Consider the following 21,528-nt stretch of genomic DNA (forward strand, 5'->3'; position numbering starts at 1 on the left):
AAGTAAGTAAACCCCAAAAACATACTGAGTAGAGTCATAATTTTTTTTGAGGGGGAGAAGAACTAAGAAGTGGGGGGGGGGGAGAGAAACGTCTCATGCTGGAGATGGTATAGAGGGATACAAATATTTATTAAATGCCTCTTATATGCCAGGCTTTGTGCTAATAAGCACTTATAGATATTATCTTATTTATAATAATAATAATTAACATTTGTATGATGTCTAATGTGTGCCAGGCACTATGGTAAGCACTTTACAAAATATTATCTCATTAGTAATAATAGTTAATATTTATATAATGTCCTACAATATGGCAGCACCGTGCTATGTGTTTTATATTTATTATCTTATTGGATCCTTGCAACAACTCTGGGAGGTAGGTGCTGTTCTTACGCTCATTTACAACTGAGGTAATTAAGGCAGTCAAAAGTTAAATGACTTACTCAAGGTTAAATAGCTGGAATAAGTGTCTGAAGCTGGCTTTTAACTGGTCTTTTGGTTCTAGGATCGGTGCTCTATGCACTGTGGTGCCACCTAGCTGTCTCTGGCAACCTCTTGAGCTGAGATTTGGAGGAATTTGGGGAGGTTGGAGAGAGAGAGAGAGAGAGAGAGAGAGAGAGAGAGAGAGAGAGAGAGAGAGAGAGAGAGAGAGAGAGAGAGAGAGAGAGAGAGAGAGAGAGAGAGGAGAGAGAGAGAGAGAGAGGGAGAGAGAGAGAGAGAGAGAGAGAGAGAGAGAGGAGAGAGAGAGAGAGAGAGAAGGAGAGAGAGAGAGAGAGGGAGAGAGAGAGAGAGAGAGAGAGAGAGAGAGAGAGAAGAGAGAGAGAGAGAGAGAGAGGGAGGGAGGGAGGGAGGGAGAGAGGGAGGAAGGGAGGGAGAGAGAGAGGGAGGGAGGGAGGGAGAGAGAGAGAGAGAGAGAGAGAGAGAGAGAGAGAGAGAAAGAGAGAGAGAAAGAGAGACAGAGAGACAGAGAGAGAGACACAGAGAGAGAGACAGAACGAGAGAGACAGAGACAGAGACAGAGAGAGACAGAGACAGAGAGAGACAGAAACAGAGAGAGACAGAGATAGAGACAGAGAGAGATAGAGACAGAGAGAGACAGACAGAGACACAGACACAGACACAGACACAGAGAAAGACAGACCCAGAGAGAGACACACACAGAGAAAGACCCAAAGACAGAGAGGAGAGAGAGAGCATTCCAGGACATGGGGGACAGCCTGCCCAAAGAATGGCCGCAGAAGATGGTTGATTATATGTCAAGAACAGCAGTAAAGGCAGATGGGCTGGACTGTGGTGTGCCTAAAGGGGAATGATGTATGATGAGGCAGGAAAGGTAGGCTTGGAAGCCGACTGGGAAGTAAAAGTAAGTAAATACAAAGGCCATACAGAGTAGTCATTACTTGCTGAATATGAGGCAGGATTCTAGCCCTGAGGACAGAGGGAGCCACTCAAAGTCTTGGGGTAGAGAGACATGACATGGATAGATCTCAACCACTCAACAAACGTTCTTTAAGCACCGACTCTATGCTAGGCACTGGGTTTAAGGAATCCTGATTTGGCTTGGCAAGGCACAAATGGCACTTCTGTTTCTGAAGGGATGAGGGGAAGAGAAGGAGGGAAGGAGGGAGAGAGGGCGAGGGATGGGAGGAGAGACCAGCTTTCCTAACAGAAGACAACACTGTTTGCTGATGGCAGGCTTCCTCTACCAGCCTTTCTGTCATCAGCAGGACTTACTGCTTCAACAGTTTATGATGGTTAATTATTTGCATTGTCTCAGCCACGCTCTCCCAGCTGTATCCCAGAGACTCCTAAGCATGTGTGTGAGTGCACGCGCATGTGCGCATGCCTGAGTGTGCACAACACACACACACACATACACACACAGAGGCCCATGATTCTTCTCCTGTGTCCTCAGAAGCCATCAGGCCTCGTCCCTAACCTCATGGGCCAGCAGCAGGGCCCTTCTCTTTCCCGGGAAATCAACGGCTCCTAACATCGGGTATAGATGAAAACCATCTCCAGAGGGTTCCGTGACAATCCAGCCTCAGGCTGTCCCACTCTCTCTGCCGGGCCTCAGATGGAAGCAAAAATAACCTTTGCCTTTGATTTCTCCCTGTAAAAGCAGCACACTTAGGCCACCCACCCAAGGTCTCCAGCAGGGCAACAGTTCAGACAGATAGAACAGGGGAACTCCCTTTATAAAGGGCTCCTCTAAAATAGGGGCTCTGAGCCTTGTTTATGGGTCACGCATCCCTCTAGTGGTCTGGGGAAGCCTGTGGACCCCATCTCAGAGTCATGCTTTTAAATGCATAATATAAAAGTATAATTTGTATTCTCATAATGTTAATATTATTATAATAATTATAATCAATTATATTGTTAATAATAATGCTAATATTATTATAATAATATATAATTTGTAGCAATGCATTTAAATGCAGAACATAAAATTATAATAATATAAATGTATAACCCACATAATAATTTGATTCACAATTAATATATATTTAATTATAACAGCATTAATATTATTATAATGTATAATTTATTTTATAATAATGTTAATATAATTATAATTAATTATATTACTAACAAGCATGTTCATATTATAACAATGTATTACTTATACAGTATATTTAAATTCATAATATAAAATTGTATATATAATATATATATATACTATATATAACATATAATATATATAATACATAATATAAAATGTATAAAAATATTTTCGATCAAATTAGTCATGTAATTAATCATAATAATGTCAATATTTTATAATAATGTATACTTTATATTTTAGTAATGCATTTATAAATATATAATTTATTATTATAAATATAAAATTACAAAGGATTACAAAAGCAATCTGTTATGTTGAAATACAATTATTATTATTATTATTTTTTTAAACCCTTACCTTCCGTCTTGGAGTCAATACTGTGTATTGGCTCCAAGGCAGAAGAGGGGTAAGGGCTAGGCAATGGGGGTCAAGTGACTTGCCCAGGGTCACACAGCTGGGAAGTGTCTGAGGCCAGATTTGAACCTAGGACCTCCCATCTCTAGGCCTGGCTCTCAATCACTGAGCTACCCAGCTTCCCTGAAATACAATTATTGGTAACACCCCAAACCCAAGGCTTAGCCCCCTAGACTAAGAAGCCTTGCTCTAATACTTCCAAATCCTGCCCAACTGATTGTGTCACAGAAGCCTGGGGACTGGCACACTCCAGTGTATGGCCATATGTGTTGGGGGTGGGGGTGGACTCTGGGCTCTGCCACCATCATCCTTGTCTCCTCGACCTGATTCCTTATTCCCAAGCTTAATGCTGTTTGTCACCACAAAGGCTGCCATACTGCCTTTACTACAAAGGATGTACCCAAGGGGCTGCATTGAGGAATGGCTCTTAGGTTACTGCCCAGAAGAAGCATGGGATTTGGGACCAGAGAAAGGACCCCGGTTAGAATCCTACCTCTTCTACTAAGGAAGTGACTGTGCAGCTGGGAGAATGAATGAATCAGTGAAACATTTATTAAGCATTTACTGTGTGCAAAGCACCATGCTTGGAATACAAATAGTCAAGTAAGATGGTTCTTGTTCTCAGAGAGCTTGGATTCTAACAGAGGGAATTGCAGATTTAAAGGCGTCGTCTCCCTTCTCTGGACCTTAGTTTTCTCCTCTGTAAAACGAGGGGGCTGGACCAGATGATTTTTAAGGCCATTTCCAGTCCTAGAGCCCACGAGACACATTCACTTAAGTCTGGAGAAACTCAGGTTCCAGATTGGGAAGTCAAAATGATGACAATAACAACAGCAGCAAAAAGGTAGAGTCAATGTGGCTGCCACTTCTGGGACAAGAGAGGCAGTTCAAGGAAGGGAGAACAAGAATTTGTCAAGCACTTAGGTGGAGCAGTGGCTAGTGGTCAGGTAGATCTGAGTTCAAATTTAGTCTCAGAAGTCAGTTCACCCCGTTTGCTTCAGTTTCCTTTGGTGTAAAATGAATCGGAGAAGGAAATGGCAAACCACACGAGTATCTTTGTTAAGAAAAAAAATCCCAGATATGGTCACGAAGAGACAGACATGCCTGTGGAGAATTTATTTTTCATATGCTGTACTGATTTCTATATATTAGGGAGAATTGCTGTGTATTCTTGTGTCTGGGATCTGGAGCAGAGATACCATCTGGTCTACTGCTTTTTGCATTTTCTTTGTCCCTGGAAATCCCAAAGAATGTCTTCTTTTTGAACAGTTATTAAGTGAAGGAGACAAGGGTTCTTTTCTAACATCCCTGACCTACCCACCTTTGGGGATGGGGAGGGGTGGATAGGTTGAACAGTGGGATTGCCACAGAGGGGCTGAATAATGAGCTCCTAAAGATCTATTTATTAGGCTGCCTGACCCAGTTCAGGTCCTCCCTGGTCCGAGAGAGCCATGGAGACCTACCTCACTTTATCTGTTATGATTCCGGTCTAACCAATAAACCTGATATCAATAAACTTCTATTTTTACCCTCAAATCAGTCTCTCAACACAATTTAATCACAACTGAAACAAATAAGCAAAAAACAAACTATGTTCCAGGTACTATGCTAAGTACTTAAAATATTATTTCATTTCATCATCATAAAAGTCTGAGGAAGTAAGTGTCATTATTATCCCAGATGAGGAAATTGAGGCAGACGGAGTTTAAGTGACTTGTTCCGGATCACAAAGCTAATAAGTATCTGAGGCCAGATTTGAACTCTGGTCTTCCTGACTCCAGGCCCAGCACTATCCACTGGACCACCTAGTTGCCACTAATGGGAATAATAATAGCCAATATGGCTATATATCTATATATCACTTTGAGGTTTGTAAAATGCCTTGTAAATATTATCCCACTTTATCCTTACAATAACCCTAGGTGGTAGGTGCTAATATTATCCCCATTTTTCAGATGAAGAAACTGAGGCAGGAGTTTCAATGAGCGTCACACAATGTAAGCCTCTCTTCCTGGCTCCAAGCCCACCACTCTATCCACTGCACCAGCGACATGCCAGTGGAATATATACTATTTTATTTAATCATTGTAGCCAAAATAATTCCAAACAGGAAATACTTCACTTCTTCAGGAGAGAGTAATTCACTGAATCTACTAGTGGAGGTTATGGGGAAAAACAGCACATATACATATAAATGTAAAAGCATGGATCGAAAGGAACTTTGGAGGTCACCGAATCCAAGCTGCTCATTTTATAGGTGAGGAACAGAGAAGGTAAATGCCTTGCCAAGGGTCATACAGCTAGTAAGTGTCCGAGATAAGATTTGAACTCAGGTCTTCCTGACCTCAAAGCTTTATCTAATACTATGCACTGATTCCTCTCATGCTGTCTCACCAGTTAAAAGGTAACTTCCTTGAGAGTAGCTAACTTCTCCTCTTCTGTATTTGTACTAAGGATAGGGAGTCAGCCTATAATTCTCAGCCATCAAGGAAACTCCTAGATAAGAACCTTCCTCTAATTGACTTAGATTGAAACCTTCTTCCTCACTTCAATGGCTTTTAAAGTGGCTTAGAACTCACATCCCGAGGCATCACTAGTCTTGACTGAACTTCAATGACTTTGGAAGAGAGAGGAAGGCCGATGACTTTGTGCATATCTGCCTCATTTAAATCCAAGTCATGAATAAGTTAAGATATGACCCATGATGCCATTGGTCCTCTTCCAAAATGAAGGACAAACAACAGTGGTGCTCTCAGAAGTCAATAGTGGGACTTGATGCTGATTCTCCCTGGATGCGAGATACCTTTCAGTTTCTGCTACTTAGCAGGTCCTTAATAAATAGCCCTGCCACAATGTGATTCTTTGACTATATTGGAAGTCCAGTATATTCAAATAGAGTATTTAAAAATCACATATACGTGTTGGTATATGATTCCCACATATGTCCTATTTGCGTTCCCAATTTTAGTTAATGAGTATATAATAAAATATGCTTACCACTGAGCATACATCCACAACTTGGACACCTTCCCAGAAAGACCACAATTACTATGTGGGATGATCTAAGCATAATCCTTCCTCTCTCCGAATCCTTGCCTTCTTTCAAGGCTCAGAGAAGAAGCTATTTCCTCCAGCATTATTATATTCAGTAACAACAAATGTTTATACCACAAATTGTTTTACACACAAAGCACACAGACTCACACATGAGTATGCTCAACATCTGAGCCTCAATGATTCCATGGTGCCATTATCTCAATGCTCTGGTGACTTGCCTATCTCTGATCACACAACTACCAAGTGTCAGAGCCAGAACTGGAACTCAGATCTTCCTGACTTGATGTCTACCACTCCAGTCATTTTGCCTTACTGATTCTTGCCCCTCTCTGCACTCAAGGGAACATAGTAGGCATTTAAGAATTACTTGTCGAGATGAATCATTTGTCAAATGTTTCATTCTCCCTGTTAGATTATAACCTCTTTGAGGGCAAAGAGCACTTCGAATTCATCCATGTCCTTCCCTTAATGCAACTCATTAGTTGGCATCAGAGAAGGCATTCAGTACAAAGCTGATTCCTGACCAAATGAATGAATGAATAATGACTTAGAGGTGTCAAATGACAGAGGGGTTCATAGTGGGTCCCAAGAATTGAGTGAGTCACAGATTGAAGGCTAGATAAAAATATTATAATACTGACAATGTAATTTGGTATTCATCTGCTGCTAATGCATTTAAACACTTCCTGAAAGGCAGCTTCTCATTTAGGGATGAGTCTGGGCCTGTGAATCCAAGAGAATCTCTTTCTCCAAATGCTCAAATGGTCAATTTTTAAATGAGTTTCAGTCAAAGGCATAAAAAGTAGATAGTTGATTTTGATCAACAACTTATTTCCAGGCTATTATCCTGCCTCTGTTGTTATTTGCTGTTGTTAAAATGAAATTGCTTGTTCCTGCTGAGATTAATCAGTGGAGAGGCTGTCCCCAATTAAAATTTCAGCTCTGTGGCCATGGAAATGTCACTAATCAGAATATCACTGAAATGGAATGTTCTGGGGCCAGATGTTAGGGATCTGTTTCTAATCTGAGGAGGTCTGTAAGTAGAAAAGATTCACAATTTCAGCACTACCCCAAGCTGAGAGTCTTATTGCTTGGGGCATAGAACTCCCCCCCCCCTTATCCTTTGCTTTTGTCTTTCCTTCTATTATTTTCCTCCCCCTTTTCTTTTTCTTCTTTCTATTTTTCTTCCTTTCTTCCTCCCTCCCTCCCTCCCTCCCTTCCTTTCTTCCTCCCTCCCTCCCTCTCTCCCTTCCTTTCTTCCTCCCTCCCTCCCTCCCTTCCTCCCTTCCTTTCTTCCTTCCTCCTTCCCTCCCTTCCTCCCTTCCTTCCTTCCTTCCTTCCTTCCTTCCTTCCTTCCTTCCTTCCTTCCTTCCTTCCTTCCTTCCTTCCTTCCTTCCTTCCTTCCTTCCTTCCTTCCTTCCTTCCTTCCTTCCTTCTTTCTCTCTCACTTTCTTCTTCTTTCTCTGCCTCTTTCCCTCCCTGCCTTCTTCCTTCTGGTTTCCCTCCCTTTCTTCCTTCTTTCCCTATTTGAAATTGGGCAGAATCAGAAAACCAACGTCTTGACAAAATAAACTCAGGTAGCCTGTCCAATAAAGGATCAGAGCAGAAATTTCTCTTGTTAGGTAGCAGCCCAGATACATGTCCAGGTCACAGTCTTTCAGAATGTGCTTTAAAGCCCAGCTTAGCCTTCTCCTCAAGAAGGCATTTTGCATATCCTTCTCTTCCCTTCATCAATAAATAAAGCATTTGCATCAGGCTGATTACAGAATTGTTGGCACAGAGCAATGCCTTCTTTTTTTTTACCAGAGAAGAAAAATCTAAGGAAATCTTCCCTGGAAAATGGCTTTTTTCAAATTAATTAGCATGATTGAAGGATCACTGTATGTGAGGTGCTGTGCTGAGTGCTAGGCACTGAAAAATAACAATGAAATAGTCCTGCCCTCAAGGAGTTTATGGTCTACTGGGGGTAGAGTACACCATAGAATCTTAGAATTGGAAAGGCCTTAGTGGCCATAGAATTTATTTAGTTTTAATTTTAAAAAATTATTTTTTAAACCTTTACCTTCTGTCTTAACATCAGTTCTAAGATAGAAGAGCAGCAAGGGCTAGGCAACTGGGACTAAGTGACTTGTCCAGAGTCAGACAACTAGGTAGTGTCTAAGGCCAGAGACTCCAGGTGCTGTAAGGGAAGACTTAGTCTACTTAAATTCCATGGCCACAGGGCATCTAGGTAGCACAGTGGATAGAGCATTAAATAAATTTGATGGCCACTAAGGTCCTTTCCAGTTCTAAGATTCTATTGTAATTCTTACCCCACATTAAGTATTCTCTTTTCATGGACATGTGTAATTTGAGGAAGGAGGGAGGAATAGCAATTGGAGGGTGCAGAGAATACTTTGGGGAGGAGATGGTACCTTCTCTGACCCTTGAAGGCAGATAGGGATTCTTAGTAAGGGAAGTGAACAGGGAGTGCATTCCAGAAGAATACTGTGATGTAGCCAGTGTGACTAGACCATGAAAGGTAATATCCCTTGGGGGATAAGTTCCATGATGTCTGAAACCTACTTACTCTATCTATCTATCCCTCTATCTATCCCTCTATCTATCTATCTATCTATCTATCCATCCTTAGGAAGATTATTTGGACAACTTTGAAAAGGATGAATTGGAGTCTTCTCTAGCAGTGGCAACATTAGTTCCAAGGATTTTGGAATTCACAAGTTGGATGATTTGAAGCAAATTGGATTTGGAAGCAGAATTTTGGTAACCCCAAAGGGATTGATGAATAACTCTCAATCTATCTCCACTTTAATTTGGTAGAGACCAAAGGGCAGATTAGTCACAAGTTATAGCTGTTCATCTGTTTCCTGCTCGAATGGGTAAGTCCTAAATTTCTGTTTCCCCTTTAACTGAGAACAGGTGAGTGCTTGCTGCTGCCTGGTAGTGTTTTTTTTAAACAACAATCTGCACCCCCTCAGGACTTCACCTGGGGGGGCACTTTCACTTCCTTGACTCCCTGTCATGGGAAAGGCTACCCAGTCCCCACAAGCTACTACCTTGAAGTCCAGAGCTCCAGAGTAGTAAGTTTTATCTTGCTCCTGGGAGTCTGCTCTTTCTTTAAGGTCTTTCCTGAGTCCCCATGTGCCTCTAGCATTAACCTAAGTGGGACATGGAACACTGGGGAGAGTAGTGAGGGAGAGCAGCAGTAAAGATAACTAAACTGCTTCCTTAACCCTGAGAAGCTTTTAGAGTCTACTAAAGGCAGAATCCCAGTAGCCTGTGCTCTACACCCAAACCCTTTTACCCTCCCAAACTAGGGTTCGAAACCTGCACCTGCCTTTCACTACCTGTGAGGCCCTGGACAAGTCACCCAACTTCCCTAGCATATTAATTTCCTCAATTATAAAATGTGAGAATTGGATTAGATGAACTAGAAGGGCCCTTCCAAAATGGAGTCTATGATCCATTGAAATAGCTCTTACTGCTGGTCAGTAAGAGAAACAGTGAAAATGAGAACGCCAAGGAGCTGTAATTGTTTAAGCTTTGGCCAAACCCATTCTGGATACCAGGGCTCCAACTGTAACTTGACAGTGGGCTCTTTCTCACACTGAAGTTCTAGGCTTAGTGGTCCTTCAAGGACCATCAGATGATCATCTAAAGTGACATCTCCGTCTCTCTCTCCATTCCTCCCCCACCTCCTCCTCCCCCCACCCCCGCTCCTCCTAAAGAGAGTTTATCTCTCAACTAGACTATTGTTCAAAGGTGTGTTAAATTTGGCTGCCATAGTGATATCACTTGGGATTTCTACAAATGTCACAAGATCATAGATTTAGATTTGGAAGGTATCTTAGGAGTCATTTAGTCCTGCCTTGATCTCTAGTAAAGGCATCCAGGTAGCCCAGTGGATACAGTGCTGGGCTTGGAGTAAGTAAGTAATTTTAATTGCATTAAAATCTAGTCTCAAACATTTACTAGCTGTGTGACCCTGAGCAGGACCCTTAACCTTTACCTACCTCAGTTTCTTCAACTGTAAAATGGGGATAATTATAGCACCTGCTTCCCAAGGCTATTGTGAAGATAAAATGAAATAAAAATTGTAAAGTCCTTAGTGCTGTGTTTGGCACAGAGTAGGTATTTAATAAATGTTTGTTCCCTTCTCTTCTGCAGATGAAGAAAGTGAGGCCAAGGAGGATTAAATAATCTACCTCTCAGGTTGTTGTGAGGATCAAATGAGCTAATAACTGTAAAGCACTTAGCATAGTACTTGGCACACAGTAAGTCCTTTATAAATGTTAACTAAGTATTAGCTAGTGAGGGCACACAAACAGCATAGCAATGACTTGAATTCAGATCCTGTGGCCCTTGGCCTGGTGTACTTTCCTATATCACCATTGTGCCTTTCCAATAAAACCTTTTTGAGATGAGGAAAACTCCATCCCTCCATACACTAAAAAATCCCATTACATAACTTCATCTCACTTACACAGTGACAGTCAGTTGAGAAAACTAGGTCCATATAAATAGATCAAAACAAAAATGTGGAGCTGTCAGGAGGATGAGGACAAAAGGAAAGTGGAGGAGCTTGGAAGAAAAGAAGTGGGAAGGCATTACCATCTGTCTTAGGGGTTCCCAACTTGTTGGGCTAAGGTACCCCTTTGATTGCTAACTGCCTGCCTCCTAAAAGTATTCTCCATTTGAAAGATACCTTCCTGTCCCCCATGGGTGGCAGATGATGTTCTATTATGTTTAAAACAAAATTGAGTTTGGGCTGGGTATGCTGAAACACTTGGCCCGTGTTCTGCTCCCGCCTCTCATGTCTGACTGCCTTTTGTTTCCTCTTGTGCCTGGGTGATTGGCACTGTGGATCTCTCTTCTAGTCACCATCCTCTACCATGTAGGCCTTGATCACTAGATCTGGTTCCACTGGAGTGCTCATAAATTCCATTTTGAACAGTCCTTCTCTGGAGTTAACTATGTTTCTTTTTAAAAAATTGAAAAATGGCATTTATTTTTAGCAAAATAAAAGTATTAAAATCTAATTTTGTAAGGCTCTATGATTTTCTTGAGGTCCATGAACTTTTCACTAATGACCATTATATATCCTCTGGGAGTTAGAAGAAAGTCTTTGTGACTTTCTGTGGCCAAAACAATTCAAGACTATTCAAGAACCTTCCAAACATATCTAAGCTGTTCCTCAAAAGTGCCACATATGCTGGTCACCAGTTGGACTGATTGATTCCTGCTTGGTAAGACTCACCAGAGCTTTGAGTCTGCTTTTGAGAACCCGTTGATTGACTCAATGATAGGAAGAGATATTATTAGTTTATAGCTCTGGTACAGGTTAAAAAGGAAAAACAGAGCATAAATTAGAGAAAAAAAGCATAATTAACCTGACCAGGTTTTAACCTTTGTGACTCCCCAAGTGCCTAGCATGATCTGGACACACAGGCACTTAAATGTATTTTTTTAAAAATAAATATTTATAGATATCTTTTGCTTTTACATCATCTGGGCACAGAAGCTGTAGTATTATATCAAGAAATCAGAAAGACTTAATTAAGTTCAAATTCTGCCCCAGTCACTAGCTGTGAGGCTCTGAGCAAGTCACTTAGTTTTCCTACCTATAAAGTGGGGATAATGATAGCATTTATCTTATAGAGCTTTTTTTGTGGTGAGGATCAAATGAGAGAAATTAAGCAAAGTACTTGGCAAGCCTTAAAGAGCTATAGAAATGTTTTCTATTCTTATTATTCCTTCTCCTTTCAGAATCCCTTTGATAGAGGAGACAACATGGTGCAGCGGAAAGAAAACTTGAGTCGCAAGCGATGGGTTAAAATCCCTGAGTTTCTTGTCTGTGTCCAATCTTGAACAAGTTGCCTAGTTTCTCTGAGTTTGAGTTTCCATATCTATAAAATGAAGAACTTATTTTATGCCATTTAAAGGCACAAAGCTGATGTGGGAAAGAACACCAGATCGAGGGTTACAGTTGGCCGAGAGGACCCTTTGTACTCTACATTCATGATCCAATGAATTGAAATAAGGGATGAAAACAGTGTACCCAAACTAATTAGCACATTAAGGTCTAACATGATACTAAGTGCTTTCCTATGCATTTTTCTTTGGGGCCAAGCTTGAGTATTATAATTTTATGGCATTAATTGTTGTACTTTGTGGTTACCTTGTTGTAATCAATGAATAAATTGTTCTGGTTCTGCTTGCTTTACTTTTCATCAGTTCATGTAAGTCTACTCATGCTTCTACGTAATCATTACATTCATTGTTTCTTATAGTATAGTAACATTTGGTTAAGTTTGTGTACCATAATTTATTTCACCATTGCCCAATCAGTGGGCACTATCTACTTTGTTTCTAGTTCTTTGTTACAACTAAAAATTCTTGATATAATCATGTTGGTGCATATATATATAAGGCCTTATATGCTCTTGGCATGTATGCCTTACATTGGGACCTCCAGATCAAAGGGTATGGACATTTTAGTTACTTTCTTCTCATTATAAATAGGTTTCTAGAGAGTTGGACTATTCATACTCCACCAATTGGCATGAGTGTGCCCATTTTTCTATGGTCCTCCCAACATAAACTATTCTCATCTTTTGTTATTTTTGCCAGTTGGCTGGGAATAAGATGAAGCCTCAATACTGTTTTGATTTACATTTTCATTATTGTTTGGAGCAATATTCTATGTGGTTACAATAACTACTTATTGAATGTAGTTATAGACCATCCTTTCTGTGTTATATTAATAATCAGATAGACCAGGGGGTTCTTGTGGCCTTTATTTCAGGGTGGAATGATAATTCTGGCATGGGATGGTGATTCAAATATGGATAGCCATGACTATAGCTCTTTCAGTTCTGGAGATAGGAGACTCCTAAAGGAAAGTCTGGTTCTAGATCTTTATTTTTTTTAAGAGAGAAAGATGGGATAGGGAAGTTAAGTGGCTCAGTGGATTGAGAGCCAGGCCTAGAGATAGGAGGTTCTGGGTTCATATTTGGCCTGAGACACTTCCCAGGAGTGTGGCCCTAGGCAAGTCACTTAACTTCCATTGCCTAGCTCTTTTTGGAAGCAAGCTCTGCCTTGGAACCAATAATACTGATTCTAAGACAGAAGGTAAGGGTTTAAAAAGAGAGACAGACAGAGGGTAATACATACTTCACCTGTGTTATACCCCAGAAAGGCATGGATGATATGGGTGTTTTTAAGTGAGAGCCATTGAGTGGATATCCTCAACATAAAGGGTGTTGGACTACCTCTGGCTTACAGACTTCCCACTTACTACTATTCTGAACCCAGGCATGGTTAGGAAAATTAAGACATTACTGATTTTATCTGTGGTGTCCCACCTGCATAGGGATATCATTACCAAACACTTAGGGCTGGAAGGAACCTTAGAGGCATTCTGGTCTATCCTCATGTTTTTACAGGGGTGGAAACTGAGGCTTGGGAAGAAGTGAGCTGCCTAGTGTCATACCAGTAGGAAGTGGTGGGGATGGGATTTGAACTCAAGTTCCTAAGTTTTTAAAGCAATCAAGTAGATCAAGTAAGATCAGTGGAGTACCTCATTTCTTGGAAACAAAAACAGGTAACCCTTCCTTGCTTTATGAGCTCATAGATCTGCTTAAATGACAGGTTAGAATTCTGCCTCCTGGCTTCAGAAAGGAAATATAAGAGGCACAATGAAGAGTGAGCCGGACTTGGAGAAAAATTAGACCTGGGTTAAAACTCTGCCCCAGGCTCTTATTGTGTGATCTTAGATGACCCACTTTACCTCTGGGACCTCAGTTTCTTCCCCCGTAAAATTAGGGAGTGGGACTCAATGGCCTTCAAGTTCCCTTTCAGCTCTAAATCTATGATTCTTTGGTGAATAGTTTAAGATTAATACAGTGTTTGGACTTAAGTACACACAAGGGCATCCAGCTGGTACTTGATGCTCCTCTGATCCATCCAATCTGATAGCTGAAGCCGGGCAGAGCCCTTGTGCCTGCCCATTAGCACAGCTGCAGCAATTGTCTGTGTTCATGTGGCCCGTTAACTTTGGTGATCCCAGCCAAGTGCTGATGCAAAGATGAGATGGGATTACTGGATTTCTGCTTTCTATTTTCTGCTCTTGCTGCTTAAAAGTGACTGTGTGGATTAAAACAACAACTACAACAACCCACCACCTGGTTTTATATTAAAGTATTGAAGGTGGGGGTGGGGGGAGGTTGGACAGAAACCTCTCTTTGTCTAACAGAGGATCAGTCCAGCTGATAAAGAAGAGACTCCTGTCTTTCTGCTCTACTAGGCAGTCCTTATCAAGATGCATTATCTTATTTTATTTGATTAATATTTAAGGTCCAAGTTTTGCCAGAATCCCCATCAAGCAGTTGGGGGAGGGCTGGTAATGATGGGGCTGCTTTTATCTTAGATCTTTAATAACCATAGGAGCGAATCATGATGGTTTCCCTGCTGCTGCCACTGCCAGTCCATTTCTAGATAAGGCACAACCACCTATGCGCAGCAAGATGAAACTAGCAAGATACAGAGAGGTCCCAAAGGGTGTTAACAACCTTTGACATATCAGTTGTCAAAGCAGGAACTCGTCCCTTCTTTCTTCTACTTTCCTCCACCCTCCGCTTAGAGGCTGACAGTCTGCTCCTGTCCTAGGAACAGATTATTTGGTGTTTCAGGAGCTCAGTCTAGGAACATTCTGCCCCACCTCCCAGCTAAAGAATTAAAAAAAGAAGAAAGCTTGTTCTGTTACAGAACATCTAATTGGGCCAGCATCGATGGTGTAGTGTGTGTGCGGGGTGGGGTGAGGATGAGAGCAGACTTTTGTAGACAACCTCTGTGGGATGGAAAGGAGGACACCAAGGACACAATGAAGGATGACTGTTCAAGGAAAGAAATCTACCTCTCTGGAACTAGGAGTTCAACTGTGAGCAAGTCAGCCATAGCTTCTCCCTTTCTTGCCAGCAAACTCAAAGCTTTAAGAGTTCTGCCATCTAATGGAGTCAGAGCAAAGTGACATTTTTATAAAGACTGCAGTGCACGTTCAGATAATGGGGAGAAACACTGAACTGTTTTTTTTCAGCAGGGAGAGCTTGGAAACTGAGACCAGATTTGGCTTCTCTAGGAGAGAAAAAACAGGAAAATTCACTTTAGCCTGGGTAGACAGAAGGCGAGAGTTTGGGAAGCCTGCTATGCATAACACTGGGGGAATGAAAGGAGCTCAGCGGAGAGCCACAACAGGCATCTTAGAAACAAGGGCTCAATACAGCTGTCAGATATAATTATTTCCATGCAAACAACCCTAGCTTCCAACCAGAGAAGGTTGAATCCTCTAGCGCTGTCCTAGGTGCTGACCCCATAAACCACACCAGCCACCAGTCTGGCTCAGACTGAGATCCCAGGACAAGGTGCTTGGATTTATCAGAAAGAAAATCTAAACCTACAACTTGATAACACAGAAATAACATAGATTGGCTTACCAGCAGCTTTTAATACACAATGACCTTGTTCTCAGATTTACAGTATAACATAATCAATTCAGTAGCTAATTGCCAGATGCCACTTTAGATAACAGCAACTAGACCTGAAGGGCTTGAAGGAAGGGTAAACAAATCTGAGGGTTCTGGATCTAATGATGTATTTCCGATGTCAGCATGAACTTATTCTGAGAAATTATTAACCAAGACATTTCCATTAATTTCTATTTAGTCAATACATACAATTAAGCTGTTCCAATCAATGATTCATTTCTAAGTTGCAAGAGACAAAGAAAATATCAGTTTCGTCCCTGGTGAGAAACTTCCTAGAAACCACATCTGCTTTCTTTAGAGAGCATGGCAGGATGAGAATGAAAGGAGGAGATTACAGAGCCTACCCATGAGGGTAGAAGCTGTTTTTGAGAAAGTCCTTTGCAGGGGAAAAGGGGGCCCACATCAGAAAAGGCAATGAAAACAAGGAACTGCCTACAAAGAGAAGAGAACATCTGCATGCCAGCATATACCAAAGGGCTGCCTTCTATCTAGTTTGGCCTCTCTACAAATAGAAGATTAAGCTGGAGGGAATTGTACATATCTGCTTTTATATAATATGCACAAATATGAGTTCAAGTGATGACTTTTTATCATAAATGGGGCTTCTTTAAAGAAAAGATTAGGTTGGGGATACATGAATCAAGTGAAGACATTTCTTAGCAAATGGAAGGAATTCCTTTAGGCATGGGCTCCAATCTCTGGCTTTTGGGACCTCTGATCCTATTGCTTTTGTCCCATTCTGGATCAGGCACATTCCTGCTAGAGTTGCCCCTTATCTGAGCCCCACCAGGAGTAAGAAAGCAAACCCCTTACCGATACTTCATGCCTGTTCTCCGGGCTGTACAGTTGTCGAGGGAAAGCCCATGCATGCGGAGGAAGTCCTCCATATTCCTGGCTTGGGCTGCCACCCGTACCTCTCGAAGTCGTTGAAGTTCCACCGCATCTGTCTGGCGGATGGGGTGCAGGGCCCAGTCTGAATGACACCTACTGCTAACACTCCTCAGGCTCTCGCTGTACGTCATGGACAACATGGTACCACCTGATTGGGGGATCTGATGATGTTCTAGATGTATGATAATGGGAAAAAGCAGATTCCCCCCGATCCCAATTTCCCAAAGCACCATGCATCTGGAATGGGGTGGAATTGGGGTTTGGATATCTAGAAGGAAGGATGATATTCTCAACCAGATTCCTGCCATTAAAGGTGGAGGTGACCTCCCCACTACAACTAATCAATTAAGAGAAATGGACCCAGCTTCTAGAGGGCCATATCTATTGACAATCAGATTCCAGATGTGTGGTATGGCTCGCCTTCCAGAAACAGTCACTAACTAGCCTGCCATCAGCCCCTGCTCTGTTCCTGCAAAAGCAAATTAAACAGAGGCAAAAGCTGCATTCCAGGTGGGAAACTGCGTAATAAAGCTAAACTCAAAAGTGCTCCAAATAAAAACGAGAGCATGCAAGGCACTCCTATCCCAAGGAGACCTAAAGCGGACAAGGCTGTTGCTCAGAGGCAAACTTTCAGTCTTCATCTTCTACATCTCAAGGTGTCTGAAAACATACAAAGATGTGGAGGGATAGCCACTGAAAAAAACTTAGTCAAAGGACTGCATAATCCATTCAAGTTGTTGGCTTTCAAAAATAATTCAATAAATATTTATTCAATCAATTAGCAAGGGCCTATTATGTACCAGGAACCAGGGGCACTGTATTCTAAGTACTACAGATTTAAAAGCAAAGAGAAAGGGGGAGAGAGAGAGAGAGAGAGAGAGAGAGAGAGAGAGAGAGAGAGAGAGAGAGAGAGAGAGAGAGAGAGATTCTTGTCCACAGAAAGCTTCCATTCTTCCAGAATAGAATAGAGTAGAATACTTATATGATTGAAGCTGACTGAAGTAAAAGTAAACAATTAGGCCGCTCCTGTACTATGGAGAGCACCTTGTGGTTCAAGACATACCCTGTACAGAAATGTTTCACTAGAAGACCATTAATGTGTTGTTAGGATGCATTGTGAAAAGGGAGGTTATATAAAAAGGCCAAAAGCATACCCCCAAGGTATCCAATAGCTCACATTAGGTATAAACGAGGATGACAAAACTATTTTAATACACTTGGGTTGAGAAAAACCAACTTCATAAGTATAGAGTAGGGAAGATGTTGCTAGAAATCAATTTGTCTGAAAGAGATCTAGAATGCAAGCTTAGTATTGGTCAGCAGCGTCCTTTGACCACCAGGAAAGCTAATAAAAGTTGTACTATATTAAGGGCAGAAGTGTCCAGGAATAAGGAGGGAAATAGTTCTGTGAGGTTCTATCCTGATCCAACCATATGAGGATACTGAGTTCAGTTCTGGGTACCACATTTTTAGGAAGAATATTGGGAAGTTGGGGAATGTCTAGAGAAAGGTAACCAGGTTGAGGAAGGGCCTTGTGTTTAGGTCAGATGGGCATCAGTTGGTTCAACCAGGATATTTAACTTGGTGAAGGGAAGATGGCTATATTCAAGTACTCAAGAAGCTGCCACAAGGATGAGGAATTAGATTTATTCTTTTTGGCATCAAAGGGAAAAATGGAGAGTGATGGGGAGAAGTTGAAAAGAGATAAACTTAGGTTTAATTAAAAACAAATTTAAACCTGAAACTTCCTAACATTTAGAGCTGTCCAAAAGTAGAAGAGCCTACCACAGAAGTTAATGGGTTGCTCTTTGCTTGATTAAAGTGGAGACTGAATGACCACTTGTTGGATCTGTTGCAGAGAGGATGACTGTTCAGGTACAGGTTGGATATTATGGCCTGGAACTTCTCTTGCTACCGCGAGATTCTACAATGCAGTATCAGGAATCTTAGGATTGGATTTCAGTGGCATGACACTGACAAAGCTTCCTACCCCATGACCAAGTGAGTGTAGACAAACACAGAATTTCTCAATCTCAAGAGGGGAAGATAGTGGGCTGAGATCAGCTAGTCAGAGAGTGGGACGGAACTCTAGCAGAGGGCATAAAACAAGTAACTTTTGAATTTCTGGTTTAGAAAACAAGGACTTATAAACTCTTAAGTGAATGGATGAGTTTGGGGCCCAGAGGAAACACACTGTAGCTCACACCTAGCTATCAGATGTGCCACTGTAGTTACTGCCTAGGGCAAGCCTATATTACTTTTTTGATGTTGTAACACTCCCATTTGGTATTAAAATCATTTGCCCTACTATAGCCTTTCAGTGGGTATGCCTAGCAAGAAAATAATTCCTATTTGGTGCTTTGTAATTGCTATCATAATTTTTTTTCATTCATCCATTTGTTTAAAAAAATTCTAAACCTACTCAGCACCTACTAATGCAATGTGGTATGGTGGATAGAAGATTGGCTTTGAAGTTAGAAGGACCTGGTTTCAAGTTCAACTCTGACATACACTAGCTATGTCATTACGGGTAAGTCTATTGATTTCTTTAACTCTTGAAATTCCATCATTGGGAGAAATTCCATTTGGCTGGAACCCAGGATACAGTGAGGGAAAAACAGGAAGCATGGAATAGAGGATGAAGGCTCAGGAAGATGGGCTCAGATTTCACCTTAGATATTAGCGCATTGCCTGGCACATAGTGGGAGCTTAATGCATATTGACTGATTTACTGATTGATTACTAGCTCTAAGATCTTGGGTAAGCCATTCTCCTGATGTGTCTCGGTTTCCTCTGAATAAAATGAGGGCATTGGCCTCAGTGGACTCTAAGTTCCCTTTCTCCTCTAAATCTATGATCCTATGAAGAGAGTGAAATAAAGATAAAAAGTAGGCTAGAATATGGTTTGGGGAGGGTTTTGATTGTAAGGCATAAGGATTTGGATTTACTCTCAAAGGCAGTTGAAACTGCTACAAATTGTGGAGACAATCTCTGCCAGTCTTGCATCATAGACAGATTATTTAGATGGAGATATGTGAAGGATGGATTGAGGAGGAGAGATAATGGAGGCTATGCAAAGCATTTGGTCAATGAGGACATTATTCAAGGGTGGCAAGGTAGGCTAAAGAACTAGAAGCCCTAGACGAGAAGCCTTAGTTCCATTTGGTTACTAACCAGCCATGGTAGCGAAACGGGGAGTTTGTTCATCTTTGACACGATGCCTAACTTCTCTCCTGGCCAGGCTGATTCCTGTTGCTTTATCCCATGACCTCTGAGGTCATACCTTCTCAGATAAGAAGATGTTAGACAGTCATATCCAGAAGATACAGGTGTTCATCTTTCATCTGGATCAGCTGAAGGAGGAGGTCCTGGGAGTTTGGATGAGCCACAGGAAGCAGGAGAAAGCACCTGACCTCCTTCCTGGGAAACTGATTCAGGAGCTGATTTGGAAACTGAATCAGCTGGAAAGAGACTTTGGAAATCTGACTAGTCCTTTGCAGTGCTGAGCTACACACTTGCAACTTTTTTTTTCTGTTTGGCCCTATCTCTGATAGAAGTCCATGAATATTGGACTGGAAATTGGGACTCGAAGCTTAAGCTTTCACAGTGACTTGTGGTTAAGAGGTCTCTTAATGTAGTGGCTAGAACTCTGGACCTGGAGTCAGGAAGACTGGTTCCAAATCCTGCCTCAGATACTAGCTGGGCAAGCCACTGAACCTCTCCAAGACTGTTTCTTTATCTGTAAAATAAAGGGATTGGATTCAGTGGCTTCCAAGGCTCCTGCCAGCTCTGAATCTACACATATATAAAGTGACTTCAGTTCTGATGACTGTGATTTGGGGATTACTCACTATAAAGATGATATACTAGTGTGAGGAAAGACACTGAAAAGAAATCAGGGAGGGACGGCTAGGTGGCTCAGTGGATAGAGAGTCAGGTGAGATATCCTGGGTTCAAATGTGGCCTCAGACCCTTCCTAGCTGTGTGACCCTATGCCTAGTTCTTATCATTCTTCTGTCTTGGAAATGATACTTGGTATCAATTCGACAGAAAGTAAGGATTTAAAAAAAGAAAAAGAATCAGAGGACCTAGACAGGATCTGAGCTCCTCGTTAAGAGAGGTGAACTAAACGTAGGCAAAGTTAGAAGATGCCCAAGGTACAATAGGCAAGGGTTTAAAAGTCATATTTGGGGATGAAATTTTATGAATCAACTTTTTTTTAACATTCAGAAAATTTCACTTCAAGGAATGAGGGTATATAGGTTGATAAACCAAGTGGCATGTGTTCACAGTGAAAGGTCAATACTTAAGTTAGACAATTATATCCAGAAGACACAGGTGTTCAAATACAGAGAGGCACCCTTGCTGGAGGGAGTGGGGTGGGTAGTGGGAGTGAATAAGTCGAGTAATATTTATTTTGTCCCAACCAAGGGGAAAATGACTACAATTATGATTCAATCAATTCAATTTTTTTTAAAACCCTTACCTTCCGTCTTGGAATCAATACTGTGTATTGGCTCCAAGGCAGAAGAGTGGTAAGGGCTAGGCAATGGGGGTCAAGTGACTTGCCCAGGGTCACACAGCTGGGAAGTGTCTGAAGTCAGATTTGAACCTAGGACTTCCCATCTCTAGGCCTGGCTCTCAATCCACTGAGCTACCCAGCTGCCCCCTCAATCAATTCAATTTAAGGAACATTTAAGCACCTAAAATGAGCAAAGTCCTTTCCTAAGTGATGGAGATACAAAGATGGATGTCTCTGCCCTCAAAGAAATTAGAAACCTAGTGAGCTTTAGATTTTAATTCAATTCAACAAGCACTCAATTCAATTCAATCCCCATCTCATCACTACCCCCTACAATGTGCCAGGCACTATGCTAGGAAGAAATTGCCCCTTCCTTCAAGAAGTTTATGTTAGGGGGTGGGGGATGAGAAAGGGAGGATCCAGAAAAGCCCAGTGTAGGAAGGAGATGGCACCTGAGATGTGCTTCAAAGGAAGCCCACATGGAGGAGGTTAGAGAGGTGGCATTCTGGGCACAGGGCACAGCCTGGCATATAGGC

The 21,528-nt window shown here is 41.6% G+C and overlaps 1 protein-coding gene across 8 annotated transcripts in view; it reads right to left on the reverse strand.

Annotated features, from left to right (window-relative positions):
- KCNAB2 (potassium voltage-gated channel subfamily A regulatory beta subunit 2) overlaps nucleotides 1-21,528 on the reverse strand; it is a 193,722-nt gene that overhangs the window by 73,504 nt on the left and 98,690 nt on the right. The window contains exon 1 of one of the 8 annotated variants that reach the window (XM_056795939.1): nucleotides 16,393-17,143. The exons of 6 other annotated variants lie outside the window; for them this stretch is intronic. In XM_056795939.1, the coding sequence (XP_056651917.1) occupies nucleotides 16,393-16,778 (386 nt within the window). In that variant the 5' untranslated portion in view covers nucleotides 16,779-17,143. Of the gene's footprint in view, nucleotides 1-16,392; nucleotides 17,144-21,528 lie in introns of those variants that run through there. One more of the 8 variants, XM_016422281.2, reaches the window with a different exon arrangement.

The sequence above is a fragment of the Monodelphis domestica genome, chromosome 4, assembly GCF_027887165.1.
Source record: "Monodelphis domestica isolate mMonDom1 chromosome 4, mMonDom1.pri, whole genome shotgun sequence".
NCBI classification, from domain to species: domain Eukaryota; kingdom Metazoa; phylum Chordata; class Mammalia; order Didelphimorphia; family Didelphidae; genus Monodelphis; species Monodelphis domestica.